Genomic DNA, 13,332 nt, shown 5'->3' with positions numbered 1-13,332 from the left:
TAGTGTGCCGCAAGTTTGGGTAAAATTAATTGTAGCACGAAAAACTAAAAATAATGCATTTATGGCGGGTTGGTAGGGGGTAATTTCAAGCACCCAAGTCTCTCTCAGTAGTAAAACTTTGAGCACCTAAATGTTAACCACTTGAACATGAATTCTCTTGTCCAGTGTCAATGAGGTGTCATTGGAAACGTCAATGATTGCATAGCTACCTTCTTTTCGATTCTCATTGCCACACAGTCTGGTTGGATTGATCACAAGTGTATGGTCAATCACAGTGCAACAATGAGCCACTTGGTCCGAGGGTAATATCAAAATATCAGGAGAGTCTTCAATCTTGAGAGAAGTTCTAGTTCCATGAGCAAGTGAATAATCCAAGGGTATTTCTTCTGTTGGAAGCATTCTGGGATAATAGTATCCTTGTTCGAGGACACACTTGTAAAAATGTTTCGTCTGATCCTCCACGTAGCCAAAAGTATACTCCTTTTCCTTAATATCTTTGATGACATCGATGGAAGTGACTCCAATTTTCACATTGCAAGACGAGGCAGATACAGTAAAGGTACATGGATTCGAAAGGCTCTGTATCTTGTTATCAGTCATGACATCGAGTGGAGGTTGTGGAAATACAAAGTCACTATTTACATCTTTCAATGAGGGAATTAAGATTACCTTACAGTTTGTTTCAATGGATCGTAGTCTTTCAAAAACTCTTTCCTCAAAAACGTCGTCAAACGTTTCTTCCAAAAAGGTAGAGCTCACCAAAGCATTATCGTCACTCAGGAAAGGACCAACCAATATTAACACATTTGGTTCAATTGCGTCTACAAGTGTGACAAGGTCTTTGAGTGGATTGTATAAAATATTGTGTCGAAGTGTGAAGGGTCCACAAGCAACCATAATTTTAAGTTTTGACTTTTCAGTATTTGATGTGTTATCTGTCTTTTGTGTTTCTTGTGGCTCATGAAATAGAGGAGCTCCTGTGTAGATCTTTTCAACTCTCAAAAATTGCACAGTCATGAGCCCTTTCACTGCAACGATTTGGCCAGGGAATAACGTTTGAGCTTTTGATGATTCAAGAGAGAATTTTTCAAAGTTCAATTTCACAATTTTGCAGTCAGATGTTTCTGCATTTGCTAAACCTTCCAATAAGATCGAGGAAGAATTTAACTGGTCATCTCCACCCACGGTTTCTGATAAAATTCTTCCAATATATATTTCTGGTTGATCAGAGTACTATTATCAATTTGCACAACATTGCCATATTGAGGAAAATTCAAAAAAGCTCGAGCAATCGTTCAACGTCCCATTATTACTTACATAGTTCAATGGTTTGGAAGACTCAAATCCGTAATATTCCAAAATTTTAGAGCCAACCTCTTCTAATCGATCGAGCAACACATTTGATTGTTTGTGCAATTTGTCATACATATACTTGACAGAACCAGATTTTGTAGGTTTCACAATTTTCACCTCACTCTCAATGGAAGGAAGTGCTTCAATTTCCGAATCACCAAATTCAACCAAAGTCTTTCCTTGATTTGTTCGATCCTTCCAATCAACAAGAGAATTGGCTGTTCTAGCTTGTTCCAATGAAGTCATTAATACTACTTTTTTAGAGCGATGACGATTTGGAGATGCACTTGTTGATCCATTATTACTATCGTGATATAATTGTCATCATCCATCATGGCATTGTTGTCCGATGTTGATTCATGTTGATTGAGCAAGGAAGTCGTTGCATTTCTTCCGGAGGAAACATCGGCCGTGGAGTTGGTTTTCTTCTTTGTTTGTGGTTTTGTTTTCTTGGCATCTTGAGCTGTGGAGGGTTTACTCGAAAAGAGTGATGTTAAATAGCTATTGTTTGATCGTTCAACAAAAAATTGCATTCAAATTGTGGATGTAATTTCATTTGAAAATAGTTGAATAATTTTCGAAAAAAAGCATTCAATGTTAACAATGAGCAACAACCACACATACCTGCCAATGTCGTTTGGTTTGGACATTTTTTATTTGATTTAAATTTTAAATTTTTTTTGCAACAGTTTAAATTTTGGCGCTAGCGGGCTCGCGCAGCTTTCTCTATTTCTCTTGAGACGTCCCAAGAGTTTTTTCTGCTTCTAATTTCATGAGTCTCCAGTTCTCTTCGTGTTGTGAAATAATGTCTTGTTGTTCCTTGATTTTTCGTTTCAATAATTCCACTTCTCTATCTTTTTTAAGTATTTGTTGGGAGAGGCGAGTAGCTTTGTCTGCATTCAGCGAGTATGTAAGTGAGAGAAGCTTTTTGGAGAGGTCAGTATGCATTGCAGTGCTTGTATTTACAGGTGAGACAGCAGAACTAGCGTTCATGTTTTCCGAGTCTTCTAAGGATTGAGTTTTTTGCATTAATTGATATAGTCGTTGTTGAGTAGTCATGATTGTTTTAGAAAATAAGCCTTTAAGCTGTGCATTCTCCGAACAGTCCTCCAAAACCTTTTGATATTGCAGCCATGGATGAATAAACATGGCATATAATTCAGAATAAAGTGATGTACATGCAGTCGTTGGAGTCGGTGTGTTGTTGAAAGGGGTCATTACCAAATCTCCAATCATACTCTCCCCTAAATCTTCTTCGTTTGGCATAATTACTTGACGATCTCCGTATTTTTCTGTGACCACTACATTGTTTTTTCTGGGCTGTGATCGTGTTCGTTGTGAATTATTGTTAGAGAAATTGTTGTTTGTACTTCCTCCGTTGCTAATGGTACTTCCATAGGGTGCTGTGACAGCCTCAAACATGTTCTTTTGATATCGATAGTTGCTTCTATAATGCGAAGCCATCCAATCTATTGATTCAAGTGCATTACTGTCACATGTATAATTTTTAGCTCTCTCTAACACCGAAAGTGCTTTTCTGCTACACCGAGCGGCTTTGTCATATTGTGCAGAAGCATGCAACGTTTGAGCTTGCCGTGAATATCGATGAGATTCAACTAGGGGAGATTTTGTTGGGTGTTGTACAGTTGAAGATTGCTGTGGTTTTTGAGGAGGAGTCACCATGATGGTAGTGTTGTTGTTATTTCGGGATAATTTCTCGTAATCGTTGCTTTTGTTATTATTTAATCCATTATTCGAACTAGGGGTATAATAAGTAGTATTATTTACATTCGTGTGATCCTTTCTGCTGTGATGATGTTTTCGTTCTTGATGACTGTTGGAAGTAAGTGCTGTTGTAAGAGGGGTGAGGTTCTTTTTGTGATGTGGAGTGTTTGATGATGATGATGTAACCACAGGATACGAGGAGGTTGATAGTTTAGGTGTTGATGATGCTAAACCCGATGAAGAATATCCAACTGTAATATTGTTAGTGTTGTTGAAAGAGTTCTTATCAGAAGAAATTGGTGGTTGATCCGAAGAAAAAGTACTTCCTCCATTGTTATTCTTCAAGGTTTGCATGGACATGATGTTTTTGGAAAGATCAAGCAAAGCCTAATATCAATCTCCACAGAGTTAATAAATTAAACAAAGCAACAATTTAGAAAAACGAGAGATGATTTTGGTTCACTTCCGATTATTTCTATCACTCTGTTCAAAAACACAGCAGCAATAAATTTGTTGACTATTTTTTATGAAATAAATTTAATGTTGGCAAAGCTATCAGTTACAGCAAGAAGATCACCACTCAGAATGCAGACCAAAACCTCCATACTCTCCAATCTCAAGAAGACCTAAAATATGAAAATAATATATTGTGACAAGGTTTCAATGATCAATTAATTCGATCCGTTGGAAGAACCATTCAAACTTACCTCTATTTCGCAAATGCATTTGTCTCAATTTGGATCTTTCCTCTTCTTTTTCTTGTTCCATTTTGCTTAGCATTAAAATTTCGTCGACTGGGACTTGTTTTAAGGTTGTTTCTCGTGTATCATCAACCTCTCCCATTAGAACAACGTTTTCTCCTCGCACAATGTAGAGACCAACATCTAAATCTCCATATTTATCTTCCACTACTATTCGTTCAACTGTTTTTTCAAGCGTCATATTTACAAATTGGTCGTAGCAGCGAAGAATTCCAATTAGTTTTTTACCGTCCCTCAAAACAACCATAACTTTTTCTAATCATTCCGATATTCCAAATTACAAACACATCATAGAAAATTCATGAAAAATAATAATCATTCATATCATCATGTTAAATTATTTGATTGCATCATACAGCACAATGCTCAATATAAATCAATAATAATTATGATATTTACTATCTAATTGATCCGAAAGACTAGCTGCTCCAGGAAAATAAAAATCCACTTTAGCATTTCCCTCCTCATCACTGTCATCATCAGTTGGGCTCATAGCAAACGATCTTGAAGTTGGTGTGTGGGCCGATGGAGAAGCCGAGTAAAAATGATGGCCACCCGAAGACATTTTTTTTTGAAATTCAACAACCACGAGTCAAAGTTCAGAAAGCAACTCACGTGAAAATTCGTACCAACGTTATTGTTGGGACGAATTCGTCCAGTTAATCGATTTTTTTCTAGCTTGAGTATGATCTGAGTGGGATAGAGTTGAAAGAGCGTTCTCATTTCGCTAAATATTTCAAAACAGATGAATTTCGTTTTAATAAATAAAAATATAATTTCGTAGAAAAGCAATATTGAGATAATTATTGGTGAAGGTGCTTTTTAGTGTATGGAATCCTGTGTGAACTCGTATTGAAGTACAATGATGGGAAATAAGAAGAAGAAAAAGGTTAAATTGGAGCAGAAATGTCATCTCGGAGAGCACAGCCTCGTACATCTGTTACTGAGTTGGCGAGAATTAAAATCCAATCCAATAGCCACCAAACTAGTAAATGAGTATATGAAAATATATTGAATATAATATTTCACAAATTGCAATTTGAATCCGTTCAATATATATATTCCATTTATCATTCAAATCAATGACAAATATACCATGATTGAATACAAATATACATGTCCATGTAATTTAAATTCACACACTTACCTCCACAACCTCCAATGGTCAACAATTTAATAACTCCCATCAAATAGAATCCCAAATAAAATCGATCCACACCTAAAACTCCTAAAAAGAAGGACAACAAGAATGCTGTCAATTTTGATTTTCTAGCTTCCTTTTGATAAGGTGGAGGACAGCAATATACTGTATTGTTGGTGACACTTTCAAAACATTGAGTCGAGGTAGATTGAGCCATCACGAAAAAGTAGTGTTCCGATCGAATGTTGTCTGGTTCGGAAAAGTGGTCATGAGAATGGATGATGGTACTCGTAATTAATGAAGAGTTGCTGTTGATAGTATTATTACTATACAACTGTGAGATTGGATGATCCTTTTGGAAGGACTGAAAATTCATCACTGAAGACGTCGATGATAACGAAGGAAAATCATCTAGACTAGAAGAATTTAAAAGAGTGAAAAGTTGATAAGAAAGAGAAATAATCCATACGAGTACCAATAAATGATGACATCGAATTGATCGTGGACTCCACCTCTGGTTGTGTGGTGTTGACGATATTGTGGATGCCATATTTTTTTTTGAAATGTGATGTGAGGATGACAAAGGGTTGGAGTTGTTTTAGAGGCCATCGTGATTCCAAGAGAAGACAGCATTCTATTGAAAAGAATAGCTCTTGTACAAGTTTCATGTGTATTTAGGAATACGAAATAATAATAATAATATATTATTATTATTATTTCGTATTCGCTTTCCTACGGTCCTTAAATAATTGAAATGTCATATAAAAGGTGATGGTTTGGGGTTTCTGAATCTAGAGTTTTGAAAAGTTGTTGAAACATCCTCGACTTGGAATGCTTTTGAAAGTCACAATATATTGCAAAACCCAAACATTGAACTCTAACCTGTAAAATATCTCTATAGAAATTCGTGCTTGTGGTGAATTGATTATAAGGAAATAGTTTCGACAAATCTACCATGGTTTGTTCAATTTTCTTGTATGGATAATAGCGACATCCGTACAAAAACAAAAGGTGAGGACGATCCCAATACCTTAATAAACAAAAGTCTTTTGTATATTGAACGTCAAAAAGTTCTCTATTGCTTCCAGAAATTAACGAAATTTCATTCTCTTTTTCATGACGAATTTCAGAAATTTCCATTGGTTCGTTTTGAGATGGCACAAACTCAGACGGCATTGCTGCTCCAGCATAATAAATTATTTTGGAGGTGTTGTAAACATCTTTGACATAAATCATTGAATTACTTCCTGAAAATATATCCTGAACTGATAAATAGTTCAGATCCAATGTACAAAAAACGTTGTCGCCACTAAACTTGGCTTTTGGTGTTAATTGAGAAAAATTGTTACTTCCTGCGACAGAAACAGAACCATCTTCATGCAACAACACGACATGAAAGTCTCCACATTCTAACTTGACCACTCGAGTTTTCATGGTCTGAGAACGATGTTTCCAACAGTGATATCCTTCAACCAGGTTGTTTCTTGAAAAAAACCAATTCTGGCCTGTAAAGTGGACATGATAACCATTCAACACACAAACACTAAACGAATAGCAACAACCAACATGTGTGATTTCGCAGTCTTCTCCTCTGTATGGTTTCACAGCAAGATCGTTCAAAGGATCAAACATTATTTCTGGCTTGTCACATGAAAATGTTTGTGTTTTGAACCTACTCATTCGAAAATGACTGTTGTTTCCGATACCGTAGATCAGTGACTGAGTTTTGGTTTTTGCAACAATTAATTAGGCCATTTGTACTGCTTTCAAATCGGGCTGGGAGCCATCAAAAGGCCATACCAATTTAAATTCTCCTGCAAATGGTTTGGAATCTAGCCTATCGGTATTCATAATATTTCCTTCCACGGCATATAACAATCCGATATCAGTAATCACTAATAACTTCTTGTTCGGAAATGACAGCACTTGTTGGATGGATCCTATCATTGAATCCAAACTCAATTTAAAGAGCCGTTGTGATTGTGGCTTGCTCTTGATCGTATGAAGACAAGGATGCAAAAAAGAAAGGTGGTGTCGTGAATGAATTTCTTTGAGCCATTTTTACACGTTTTTATTCTGACAAAAAGTGTGAAATTTCTTCACCAGTTTTCTGTTCAATGGTAAGCACAATACCTCGAGTGTCCTTCAATACTTCTTCATCATCACTCTCCAATAACTCAGCCACATAGGGCATCATTTCAGGAAGCATGATAATGAACTCCTTTCCAACATGTTCATAGAAAGCAGCAATACATGCAATGGCAGTTCTCTTGACAATACTGCTTTCATGTTTGGTTCTTTGTAAGACTTGGTATTGCAGAGGCTTCCATTGTTGTTGATTGACCACGCTTGCGAGAGCACCGAACGTCTTGGAAATTAATTCATAATTCTTCTCACAAACATCTTCTTGTTCGATCAATTTAGCGAGTGGTTCAATCAAGTGTTCAAATCTGTCATTGGATTGCACGAATGCCTCTCTGTCATTCAAGAAGCAAAGACTAAGACAATTCAAAATAAGATAGGCCAATTGCACACGATCCTCTGTCGATGAAATGACACAAAGTTTGGGTTGCTTTTTGGTGGTTAGTTCTTTCAATTTTCTCTTTTTTGAGTTTTGATGTGATTCATGATCGTCGTCTTCATCCTCATCGTCTTCATCATGATCGCCACTAATGGATTTCAAATCTCTAATCATATTTTGCCATAAATATCCATAATATGGAACAAATAAAAAGCTGAGCTTCATGTTGAAACTAATCATTGCCTTATAGAATGCAATTAAGCGAGCAGCATCAGGTGGAGCTAACTTGTTATCACCATAGTCTAAATAGTTCTTTGTTTCTTCGTCGTTAACAGCTTCTCGTGACCAATCAATCATTTGCCTGAGAACAGATTTCAATTGGTCTTCATTGAGTTTGAGGACTAATACCTCCAAAGAAGAGCTAATAGACTTTTCGACAGTTTCGAGGATTTTTCTGTCGAACTTTCTTCGTCTTCTCAAATCCAAAGCTTGTAAGAAAAATTCAGTGATTCTTGTGTGGAAATTCTCGACCGCTTTCACATCCATGACATTGACAATTTCATACACAACGGTCATGAGTTTGACCACTGATTCATGTCCAAAACTCACACAAGCGTCCAATGAAGAAAAAACAGGTTCCAAAATATGTCTAGTTTCGGCATTTGTTGCCAAGAAGAACAAAACATCACTTGACTTTTGAGCAATCTTCTTGTTTGAAGAGTGAATTATTCTCGTACTCAACAAAATGTTCATAATTTGTTTGAGGTATGGACTAATAAATTTCAAATGAACTCTCACAACTAGATCCAAAGCAGAGAGAGTACTGAACACCAACAGCTGATCAGAATTGGACTCATCTTCTTCTTCATTCTCCTCTTGTTCAAGAACATCCATTCCCTTCGAAAGAACTTTAGAAATATGAGAAACAAAGACTGGACAAATATTTGGCAAGAACTCTAGTGAATCAGCTCCAATTTCAAAACATAGTGTTGAAACACATAAAGCGGCTGAGGAAGTAATGGCAGAGTGAGAATTTTCCTTCAAGTGTTGAAGCACAGAAGGCATGATCTTGATGAATAATTTGGAGTTATTTCTACCAAATCTTCTAGCCATCAATTCAATGGAAATAATTGCGTATTGAACGAGGAAGTTTGAAGCTTTAGAATCTTCCAAAATCTTTTTCAACTTTCTCAATAAGGTCAAATAAATCTCTTCATCTTGTTGCAATTTGGAAATAATTCGTGAGGACTCATCCGTGAGTCTTGTATTCAAAATAAAGAGAGCCCGTTCTTGCATTGTGCTTGAGGAGCTTTCTAGCATGGACTTGATCAATGCAACAAAACTATAGGAATTGAGTAATTGTTGAGTTTTGGAATATACTTCATCAATTAGCTCAATAATGGTGGAATCCGTGGATTGATCTCTGATCTTATTCAAGGTCTCAGCAATCGTGAGTAGATAGGTTTGTGAGGTTTCCTTATCCTTCTCTTCTTCAATGATGAGCATTCTGAGGAATTCCATTGAAGAAACGTGTGTTGAAGCAAATTCCAAAATGAAAACAAGTAAGGCTTGCTTTTCCTCATCTGAATATTCTTGTGATGCATAGAAGGCATTATTGGCTGTTTGTTCATCTTTGGCAATGGAGTGAGCAATGTTTACCAATTTCACAAGAGTCACCAATTGTTTTCCAATCTTGAAATATTCCACCAGTTCATGACAGAAAGAAACAATCATTGAGCTATCTTCTTGATCACCATTCTTGACACATTGAGAAAGCATGAGCAAAACAAAGCCATAAATGTTCTTTCTGGAGGTTCCTTTGACCAAATTAGAGAAGAATGAGAGTCTCTTGTCTTTTGGAATGTATTTCATAGAGTTCACAAACACATTCACAATAAATTTGATATCCATTTTCTGTTCGACAAGTTTGGGAACAATTTGAAGGACAGTCTTTTGAATGGCATCAAAGGCAAAACTATCCTTTTCTTTCAAAGTGCCCTCAACAGCTTTCATGACTTGAAGAATTTGTTCAATAATTTGAAGTGGGAAAATTGAGGCTAATTCACCCAACACTAAAATTGCATGGTTTCTGATTTGAGAGGAATCGCTTTCAGTGAGACATTTGAGAATAAGATCAACATCAAAGGTTTTCTCAACTTTTTTGACCAAAGATTTCTTGTCCTCACCTTGATCTTCAATTTTTGCGGCAATCGAGTAGAGAACGGATAAAATCATTGTAATTGGATACTCCGTATGGGTCTTGTTGTATGAATATTCTTCTCTTAATTCTTTCAAAAGAGTGAAAAGGCGAGAAGCAAGAACTTCTCGTTTAGGAACAGATTTCATGAGCTGAATAATTTCCAAAATAAAGGTTAATCTTTCCAAATCTGACGCAGTTTCATCATTGGATGTATCCATTTCCTTAGTAGAGCTTGGAATGTATTTGAGTAAAATGTTGGCATCCATGGGCAATTGTTTGAGAGCTTGTTGATACGCTTGGGTAATTTTAACATTTGGTGATTTCAGAACCTTGGTGATTGCATCGAAAAGCATTCGTTGACTCTTCTCATCCAACACTGATAAAAGATGTGCATTCACATTGTTGACCACTTCAAGTGAAGGAATAAGATTTGATACTTGATTCGTGATGGAAATGGCGTAAAGTAACCCCTCAGTAAAGTACTTGGTTGAATTCTTACTAGTTAACAAATCCATGTTGAGCATTTTCAAAAGTTTGGACGTGAGTAGCACATCCAATCGATCCAGTGTGTGACCTTTTTCAATGGATTTCAAGTAGGAGAGAAGTACATCAAACAATGATGGCATGATTCGAGTGGATGGCAACTGTGAGAGAATATTGACAATGGAGTACTTTTCAAAGGTTGATTTGCTCAAAGAAAATGTGGCCAGCATGACATCAATTACCTCGCCTGGCAATTGTTGAATCACTTGTTGAATTTGAGAACTGTCAGCAGAGAGATCAGAACTCTTAGATTCAATAGAATGAGTGACTTTCTTGACAACATCTCTACTTAGTGGTTTGATATGCTGCTTCAAATGATGATCATAGAGTTTGGAGCCAGGAACTCTCTTAATACATGAAATCACAGCAGCACACATATCCTTAGAAAGATTGTTTTGCAAAGCAATCAGAAGAGATGGAAGTAAATATTGATAGTCAATATCATCTTCCATGAGCATGACACCCATGAGCAAGCTTCTCATTCTTGTCTTGTATGGAAGATTGTCAGGATCAGACATCCAAAAAACTGATAGAAATTCTAAAGCTTGCTTCTTCAAATGTTTTTCAATCAAGACTTTGATATGATTAGTAAATTGGTCAAAGAGTCTTGATTCAGAAATGGTGATAAAGAAGCTTGTCAAGAGCGAAGTGTAAGTAAGAGTAGCTTCTTGCTCTTTGGAAGCATTTGAGGTAAAAGTAGCTAAATGATTCATCATTTCAGAGAAATTTAACACATCTTGCTCTAAATGTTCAAGCATGGAATGTGCACAATAGAACATGAGATAGATGACTGAGAGTGATGTATCGACATGGGATTGAGAGGTTGGATGGAAAACATCATTCACTGAGATGGCAATGCCTGATCTTGAACTGAATTTCTTGACCAAGTTCAAAATAGAAGTAGCAATAACAAGTTTCGCGTCCTTGTTGCTTGCTTGTTTCATGGCGGATGCCAAAAGAAGGAGCACAGACTTGGTTCCTAAACCTTCCTTCACAGCGGTGTTTTCACATACTTTGGCAAGCTCTGGGTTTGCGGCAATATTCTTTGCAATCACATTGACAAGTTGTGTATTTGTGGAAGCAATATCCTTTTCCTTGATGGTGATTGAGGAGAGCCCAGAGAAGAGTGGATGACGAAGCTTTTGCAAAGACTTGATCACCTTCAAGTTGGTTTCCTTGAATTCAGGTGTAATGACGAGGAATCTGAAAACAAAGGTCAACATCTTTTCAATGCCTTCGTCCTTGTTGAACATGTCATCCACGAGGAGTTTCTCAGCAATTGTTGCCGATAGTGTCTTGGAGACATCATCAGATCTGTTTTCCTCAATTTGCTTCACAATGTGAGAAATCTTGTCAACAATTTGTTTAGGTTTTAAATAATCCAAAAGTTGAGGTAAACTCAACACAAAGTTCAGAATGGATGGATCTTCATCGCTCAATCGTTCTAGCAACGACTCTGTAATGAACGACTTGGTCTGCTCGTCTACAGCATTCTTTGCAATCTTTCCCAAATGTTGCAAACCCAAAATACGAACAGTTTTTTCATGATGTTGGAGTGAAAGGTAGAGAGTGGTACTAATCTCAGGAATGATTTCATGTTGAGAACCTTTGAAAATCATGGAATAAAAATCAAGAGCTTTTCCATGGCTCTCTTCATCGAGGGTTCTGAGTCCCAATTCCAATCCCTTGTCAGTCTCTCCGCTGTATTTCTTCTCAACGCACACAAGTACTTTTCGAATAATTTCTGTGAAACTCTCAGAATCGGAAATGTATAAATTCAACAAAATTGCAATGACTTTAGGGATGCATTCGGAGAAGTCAATTTGTGAAATTATCTTATCCAGGATAGACACGTCCTTAGTTTCAAAACAATATTCAATCATCGAGTTCAAAAGTCCGTTAAGAAAGTTTCCAACATTGTAAGACAATCGTAATCGATTTACAGACTCTACAAAGCCCTCAATTTCTGTCAAACGGTTCATTAGGGAGGTTCTCATCTTGGTGATGGGTTGGCTTTGGAACAGGAAAATCATACACAACATGATGCTATCAATCTCTGCTTTGCTCATGACATTAATAATGGTTTCAAAGAGAGCATCGACAACCGAAGAAGCTAATGTCACACATGAGGCAATTTGTGTAGTAATCATCAATGATCCAGCAACTAAATCAGGATCACTTGACTTCAAACCATAAAACACATAAGGCAACAGTCGCTTCAATGAAATATCTTGCAATGGTTGTCCTGAAATGTATTCAATGCATGTAACCACATAGAAATTATTAAAAGTCTTGTTATCAATTGATCTCTCAACAAATGCCTTCATTGCATCACAAATAAACATAAAAATTGAAAAGTCAGTGAAACATCTTTGCAAGAGTGTCGTTCGGCTCATCACCACACCACTACTTTGCATGGGTTCTAAAAAGTGCCATTTCGTAGGAGCAATATTCAATAATTGGACAAAACGTGAGAAGAATGTCGTTTCATGATATGGCAATATTGAAGCCATGATAGCATCCACATTATAGATATGAATTTTAAATCTTCTCACCAAATATTCAATAGCCTTGTGCGAAGGTTTAAGTAAAAAATAGGGCGATAATAACAAGAGGAATCTTTCAATTTCTTGATTCAAAATATCATTCTCCGATTGTGTTTCCATTTCTCTATTTCTATCAATGGACGATGAATGAAAAAGAGAATCTTGAAAGGGTCCGAAACGAGCATCAAGTCTCATCAATTCCTTCAATCCATCCACAGCGATGATATGAATATCCTCATTGGTTAAACGAGCAGCTTTTTCCGCAGTGAACAGAAAACTTTCCTTTCCCTTCTTTAATTTGGTGACTGCTGTCTGAGGAAAGACCGTCTGCAAGAATTGAAGTTGTCGTTTGAGTTCAGACATTTTGTGGCAATTTTTTTTTTCGATTCAAAATTTTATTGAACAATTTTGTGCAGGCGCATGATGATGAATCGTTCAAACTTCGATACTCGCTTGAAAAAGTTGAGAACGTTTGGGATGTAAAATGATTTTTAAATATTATTATTATTGAGGAGTAAACCTTTGTTCTCCAAAGAGCTTGT

The 13,332-nt window shown here is 36.6% G+C and overlaps 6 protein-coding genes across 6 annotated transcripts; all 6 read right to left on the bottom strand.

Annotated features, from left to right (window-relative positions):
* Positions 1 to 126: 126 nt before the first annotated feature.
* Positions 127 to 2,003, bottom strand: C9374_012476 (uncharacterized protein; the record flags this gene model as incomplete). The annotated part of the gene is made up of 4 exons (XM_044688246.1): positions 127 to 1,233; positions 1,318 to 1,548; positions 1,659 to 1,854; positions 1,978 to 2,003. 4 exons carry the CDS (start codon positions 2,001 to 2,003, stop codon positions 127 to 129), a joined length of 1,560 nt encoding a protein of 519 aa, XP_044554118.1.
* Positions 2,004 to 2,079: 76 nt separating this feature from the next.
* C9374_012475 (uncharacterized protein) lies at positions 2,080 to 3,438 on the bottom strand (the record flags this gene model as incomplete). Its single annotated transcript, XM_044688245.1, has 1 exon — positions 2,080 to 3,438. One exon carries the CDS (start codon positions 3,436 to 3,438, stop codon positions 2,080 to 2,082), a length of 1,359 nt encoding a protein of 452 aa, XP_044554117.1.
* A 213-nt stretch (positions 3,439 to 3,651) lies between these two features.
* C9374_012474 (uncharacterized protein) lies at positions 3,652 to 4,404 on the bottom strand (the record flags this gene model as incomplete). Its single annotated transcript, XM_044688244.1, has 3 exons — positions 3,652 to 3,704; positions 3,786 to 4,094; positions 4,239 to 4,404. The coding sequence occupies 3 exons, from the start codon at positions 4,402 to 4,404 to the stop codon at positions 3,652 to 3,654; spliced, it is 528 nt and encodes a 175-aa protein (XP_044554116.1).
* Positions 4,405 to 4,729: 325 nt separating this feature from the next.
* On the bottom strand, positions 4,730 to 5,530 carry C9374_012473 (uncharacterized protein; the record flags this gene model as incomplete). The annotated part of the gene is made up of 2 exons (XM_044688243.1): positions 4,730 to 4,824; positions 4,987 to 5,530. The coding sequence occupies 2 exons, from the start codon at positions 5,528 to 5,530 to the stop codon at positions 4,730 to 4,732; spliced, it is 639 nt and encodes a 212-aa protein (XP_044554115.1).
* A 191-nt stretch (positions 5,531 to 5,721) lies between these two features.
* C9374_012472 (uncharacterized protein) lies at positions 5,722 to 6,414 on the bottom strand (the record flags this gene model as incomplete). Its single annotated transcript, XM_044688242.1, has 1 exon — positions 5,722 to 6,414. The coding sequence occupies one exon, from the start codon at positions 6,412 to 6,414 to the stop codon at positions 5,722 to 5,724; it is 693 nt and encodes a 230-aa protein (XP_044554114.1).
* Positions 6,415 to 7,051: 637 nt separating this feature from the next.
* On the bottom strand, positions 7,052 to 13,153 carry C9374_012471 (uncharacterized protein; the record flags this gene model as incomplete). The annotated part of the gene is made up of 1 exon (XM_044688241.1): positions 7,052 to 13,153. The coding sequence occupies one exon, from the start codon at positions 13,151 to 13,153 to the stop codon at positions 7,052 to 7,054; it is 6,102 nt and encodes a 2,033-aa protein (XP_044554113.1).
* Positions 13,154 to 13,332: the final 179 nt, after the last annotated feature.

This window comes from Naegleria lovaniensis (assembly GCF_003324165.1).
Source record: "Naegleria lovaniensis strain ATCC 30569 chromosome Unknown tig005, whole genome shotgun sequence".
Classification (NCBI taxonomy): domain Eukaryota; phylum Heterolobosea; class Eutetramitea; order Acrasida; family Naegleriidae; genus Naegleria; species Naegleria lovaniensis.
This window is presented reverse-complemented; position numbering and strand designations above follow the sequence as displayed.